Genomic DNA, 6,000 nt, shown 5'->3' with positions numbered 1-6,000 from the left:
TGTTATGCCAAAAAATAGCAATTAATTACCATGATGCCTGGGATTTGATCATGAAATCTTTGAACAAGGACTGGTTGTTGCACATAAAATCAGATGTTTAGACCATTACACCACCACTCCACATTCTCTGGTCTAATTTTAGTCCTATTCATTTGTATGTTAGTCTTCAATTATTAAAATTTAATTAAACTGCTGATTTGAAAATGGAATCTGTCCTGTGAGTGGGATAATTAGACAACTACACAATTCAGTCAAACATCTCTTAGTAATGTTGTAGTGTTCTTTAGTACGTTAGCTCTTAGTTGGTCAAGTCAAACACCCCAGCATTGAACCACAGATCAACTGGGACTTGAACCCAGGCCTCAAGGTTTAGAGTCCGATGATTAGGTCACCATACAATGCCTCAGACACTCTTGGCCCATGTCTGTTACTCTTATTACTGTTGAAGCGTCCTTTAGTTTTTTTTTAAGACATGAAAACATTGAACAGGGATTTGAACATCTCTGAAAGTCTGATAATAGATCAAGTGCTGTTGACCTCAAAATAGTTTTGCTGCAAGGAGTTGCATGGCAAAGCATATTGGTGTGGTTTGGGCTTTAGCGTCGTTAAAGAGTTCTTTTGTGTGTTACCCTTCAATTATCAAACTTAAGTTGAAAGACTCCAGCAGTGAACTCCAGGAAGACTGGGATTTGAACATGGAATCTCTGTGCATAGAGCCTGATGATTAGACCACCACACCATCACTACAACACCTTGCAAATGTGTCCTTTTATGTCAGTCCAATGTTGGCGGCCCTGATTCTGAGGTCTTTTTTTACTTAACTGCGGTATATACACATTTCTTCAATACGTTTACTTCTACTCCAATACATCTCTCAGAAGCAAATATTTAGGTATTTTTAACTTAACTGGGGTATTTACAAATGTCAATACTTTTACTTCTACTCCAATACATCTCAGAGGCAAATATTGCACTTTTACTCACGACAATTATTTGAAAATTTAAGTTACTTTGTAGATTTAGATTATCATTACAAAACAAATTAACCAATAACCATCTAAGATTTGGATACATCTTTGGACAAAATTGTAAAATTAACAGACAAGTTACTTGCATACTTTGTTTTAGGGCATAGTTATATTAGAACTATTCTAGTCTAGTAACTTACACAGGAGCCAATCACCAGCAGGATCTGCCTAGTAGCCAACCACTCACATTCAGACACCACTCTGATACTGACATTGTCGCCGCTAGGCCGCTGGTTCGTCCTCTTCACTGGTATCTATAGTGCTTACTATGGTGCTTCCCTGTCATCTGGCTCGTTTTGCACCAAAAAAACAAAAACAAATGCAGCTCCCAATTGCTGTGATACTTTGCACAAATTGCACACACACTCATAGTAGGCCAAGGAAGAACCTCCACTTTGGCCAATAACTCTTGAACTGTAGCTCATACAACTAGAAAGTGTGGTTGCCATGACGCGAATTTCGCAAATTAATTTCGTCTTACCATTTGAGTTTTCCCCATTCAAGTCAATGGGGAAAATGAATTCACCAATACATTAATGGCCATATATGGGGATCTCTGTGTCAGTCAAACACACATTTTTCTAATGGTCCATATTATACTGGTACACAGTCTCTCTGGGGTCATGTGATCAAGATGTACGAGTTAGATTTTTCAGATCCCATTCCAAATGGCAATGACTGCCAACCCGGCTTGGTGGAGACAGAAGTGAGGGCACACCTCTAGCTTACCCTTGTTCTTTCAAGCGATTAAATCATTTGGCAAACATTTCTATATACAACAAGAATTGACACAGTCAATATATAAGCTGGTCAGATGGAAAAAAAAAAGTTTTTTGAAAAAAAAAAAAAATGTTTTTTGAAAAAAAAAAAAAGTTTTGGAAAAAAAAGTTTTTTGGAAAAAAAAAGTTTTGAAAAAACTCGGGCGTGCTCAAACAACAGTAATAACTGCGTATTACCTTACTGTACTTTACTGTACTGTATACTGTACCTCACTGTACTGTACTGTACATATTCTGTGTTCTATATCTATGAAGTCTGTGTTCTAGATCTATGAATTTTGTCACTCCCCCCCCCCCCCCCGTGTATGTGTGTGTGTGTGTGTGTGTGTGTGTGTGTGTGTGTGTGTGTGTGTGTGTGTGTGTGACTTTTACTTATAACTGAGTACATCTACAGTGCAGTATTGATACTTTTAAGATACTTTTAAAAAAACAAGTGTAAAACATTTGAGTACTTTTTCCAACAGCTACTTTCCCCCATAGCCTGGAGGACTCCTGCTAAGTTTGCAGTTGCCTTAGAGCCTATTACTCTATAAATCTATCTGTGATGTCTGATTGTACTAAAACTAGCATGCTTATTAGGCAGTAGTGGGAAAAGTACTCGCATTCTTTACTTAAGTATCATGCAATACTGCAATGTCAGTGGAAGTCTTGTATTCAAAATGTAGGATACTTGAGTACAAGTATAAAAAGTATTTGTATTAAAATGTACCAAAAGCAGAAAGTACGCATTATGCAGAACTTAATGTAACCAAGGTGTTCAAATAAGTGTATTGATTGTAGGCATTTTCCAAAATCTTGTGGTATTTCACTGCTACATATCGTTCTAAATATATGCTTTCTTGTCATTTAGTACAATGAATGTGTTACCGTGTCTCTAGAAATGTGCTCATTATTGGTGAAGATACTAACTGTAATTCTCAAAGACTCGCATTGGTTCATTCAGCACATCGTTTTTGCTCTGTTTCATTTGATATTAAAATGCAACTCGAATTAATCTACTGTGTGGACACTGATCAGATGACAGGAAGAAGCAGCTCATCAATGAATGTACTTTGTGTTGCTTTTGTAAATTGTGTAGGGTACGATATTTTCATGACTTCACACCAAAGCCCATATCATGGTCATAGAGTTAAATCATTGACAACTTGCATACTCGTTCAGTTCATATGTTAATGCAGATGGTATGCAGATGGTGTGACACATCACCTACTACAGCCTACAACGATGCCCAGGGCAACACTGCATATTGTCTATAAATGGCTCACAGTTTAAATAACGTACGGTTTATTTGGACAATCATCTGTAACAGATGAAGTATAATTAAATACGACGTGATTAACGTTTGTTTGACATCCTCATCACAATTACATTGGATGCATCGCGTTGATTAAAGTGAATGGCTGCTATAGTTTTGCTAGTTTTCATCACCTAATCACCTTCCTTTCATAACCTAATCTCTACGTTTAGAATTGAAAGAAAAATAATGTTAATGTTAGTATGAAGCTAATTATAAAGCTTAAATGGATGATGATGTCAACAATGACTTGTGAAAATCAAAGAATGATAACCGATCTACAAGCAATCATACAAACATTTTGTACTTTGATGCCAATACTTTTGTACTTTTACTCAAGTATAGACCTCTCTTTTCTTCTGTTTCATTTATCACAAGCAGGCTGGCCACAGGCACCGGCTCAGTGTGAAGGAATGGTGCTCCCTGCTGGACAAAATATTTCATTACAGCAGTACAGGTCTGGCTCCCAATCATGAGCTCGGTGACCATGTGACATGGACAGCCAATCGGCAAATAGGTCCCCTGAATGTCTCAGGACAATGTAATCTGTTTAAAGAGCTGGTCCTGCTGACCAGCTAAAAAGGCTGGTCTGTCACACAGTGACAAAGCACCATGAGGCTGCTATACGGTACAAGTAACTAGGTTATTTGTTGTGATATTGCTGCAAGTGCACTGTGCATCCATGTAAAAACCTAAGTATTCCACATTAACAAGGAGAAAGACAGTTGAAAACTTTGCAGTGTTAATAATATTTTAATAATAATTACATATAATCTCTGTACATTTACAAACATTAAATTACATTAGTTTGTTCACCAAACTAGAACCATAATAAGATTTTGTTTTTCCAGTGCCATCTCACTGAGTGCCATCTTGAAGCAGTTTGAAAAAATGGCACTAATAAAAGTACCCTTTAATGGAAATACACCATGTTTCCAGAGGGTGATAAATAAGATCCCCGTAATACTGATGTGTGTCCCCGGCCCCACTGATAAAAACCTATTTTATAGTGATAAGTGGCACTGTTACTATGGAATGATAGCGAACAGTACACTGGCCACGCTTTAGTTTGCATAATATTCAAACATTTACAGAGTCCAGTGTGCTTATGGTTACGAATGATCAAGTACTGAGGTCCTCTGTAAAGGAACAAGATATTTGTGTGTCACGAGAGACAGAGGGTGATTGTTGGTGTGGTTTTCAGAGTGTGTGTCTGTGTGTGTGTGTGTGTGTGTGTGTGTGTGTATGTGTGCGTGCGTGCGGTTGCACTCAGACATGCACTCGCTGAAAAGGCCCCTGCTCTAGGTCTTTCAGCAGTTGACACCCAGGCCAGTCCAGTGGTCAGGAACCATGAGGAAGTACTTGTCCATGGCCTCACAAAAGCGGGCTCTGTACAGCTCAGGAGACACCACCGTAGGCATCTTACCTGTGGACAGAAATACATTGGGGGGGGGGGGGACGACAGATCATCTCAGTTGCACGATATGTAATTTTTCTCTGCTTGAGAGCATTTCCTTATTTATTAACTCATTCACTACCAAAAACATTTAACCAAAAATAGCCCTCACTACCAGCCATTTTTCCGATTTTATGCGAAATATTTTACGCAGTGTACGATTGGCCCACCGATCGATCACGCCGATCGACCACGCAAACAGACACCTTTGTCATTTGGACAAACGGTTCCAAAGTTAAAGGAGAATGAAAAAACGATATACAGTAACTGAATACAATGGGAGGTTCTCTCTGTGTGTGTCTCTTTCACACTCTCTCTCTCTCTCACACACACACACACACACACACACACACACACACACACACACACACACACACACACACACACACACACACACACACACACACACACACACACACACACACACACACACACACACACACACACACAGTCATGTGACATGACTTAACATTGCCTCCTAGCAAGTGTTGACTCATAGATTAGTGAAAAACGCCCTCTAGTGTCAATCTGCCAAATCTCATGATTAGCAGTGGGAATTCGGGTATATTAACATAGCAGATCTGTAGGCTTGTAGATCAGGCTTCATTAGGAATGGGCGTTTACTTTGACATGCAAGACCAAAAGCAGCAGCTGTGACTGGTGCTGTTTATTTCTGTGGTTTGATCAACTGGTCTGTGATGATGTCTTTTCATTCCCGTCACGTTCCCGATTACGGCATTAATACAAATTTGACGCCCATCTCCGTGGGAATCACATGACCCGCGGGAATTCCTGTCAAATGTCATCCTCTAGTACAGAGGGCTTTTAAAAACAGCCTGTCAAATCTTGTCAGCGAGTGAGTTAAAACAAACAAGTTTTAGGCAGTTTTAGTTACCTTGTCCTCCCAGGATCCCAGTGGATTTCACAACCATCTCCAGTTTCTTGTCCCATGTAAACGTCCTGATGTAATCTGTGGGACAGGGGGAAAGACACGGAAACATGAAGATTAAAGTTGTTATAACGACGAAAATCACACAGTATCTTTGACTCGTCAGATCGTCACTGGAGAACAGCATCGTGTGCCCCCTCCCTCACCTATGATCCCGACAACCAGCTGGTCGGTGGCGTCGTCGCGGCCCACCAGCAGAGAGTAGTCGATGATGAGGTGGCTGGAGAGGAAGTAGGCGTCGCTGTGGATGGCGGCCCTCAGGATGGCCTTGCAGTGAGCGCGGATGTACAGCGGGTTGTCGTGGACCAGTTTCAACAGGTTCTCGTCCAGCAGCACCACCTCGCAGCTCTCCTTCCCCGAGTCCGTCTTCACGTTCCGGTTCCTGAGGGAACCCTTCAGGTCGAACACCTGCACGGATGGGCAGAGCGGTAGAAACGTGATGTTAAAAGCTCAAACTCGGGAGACTTGGCGCACGTCAAACATGATCATTTTAT

At 40.5% G+C, this 6,000-nt stretch overlaps 1 protein-coding gene across 2 annotated transcripts in view; it reads right to left on the bottom strand.

The window, feature by feature from the left end:
- Positions 1-3,852: 3,852 nt before the first annotated feature.
- The window catches only part of pikfyve (phosphoinositide kinase, FYVE finger containing), a 41,795-nt gene continuing 39,647 nt past the window's right edge, over positions 3,853-6,000 (bottom strand). For both annotated transcript variants that reach the window (XM_080753323.1, XM_080753324.1), the window contains 3 exons: positions 5,653-5,914; positions 5,453-5,527; positions 3,853-4,527 (listed from right to left, as the gene is read on the bottom strand). In XM_080753323.1, coding sequence (XP_080609449.1) covers positions 4,412-4,527; positions 5,453-5,527; positions 5,653-5,914 — 453 coding nt within the window. In that variant the 3' untranslated portion in view covers positions 3,853-4,411. The remainder of the gene's footprint in view (positions 4,528-5,452; positions 5,528-5,652; positions 5,915-6,000) is intronic.

This window comes from Nannobrachium achirus, assembly GCF_963921795.1.
Source record: "Nannobrachium achirus genome assembly, chromosome: 22".
NCBI classification, from domain to species: domain Eukaryota; kingdom Metazoa; phylum Chordata; class Actinopteri; order Myctophiformes; family Myctophidae; genus Nannobrachium; species Nannobrachium achirus.
Note: the sequence above shows the minus strand (reverse complement) of the source record. Positions and strands in the feature narration are given on the sequence as shown.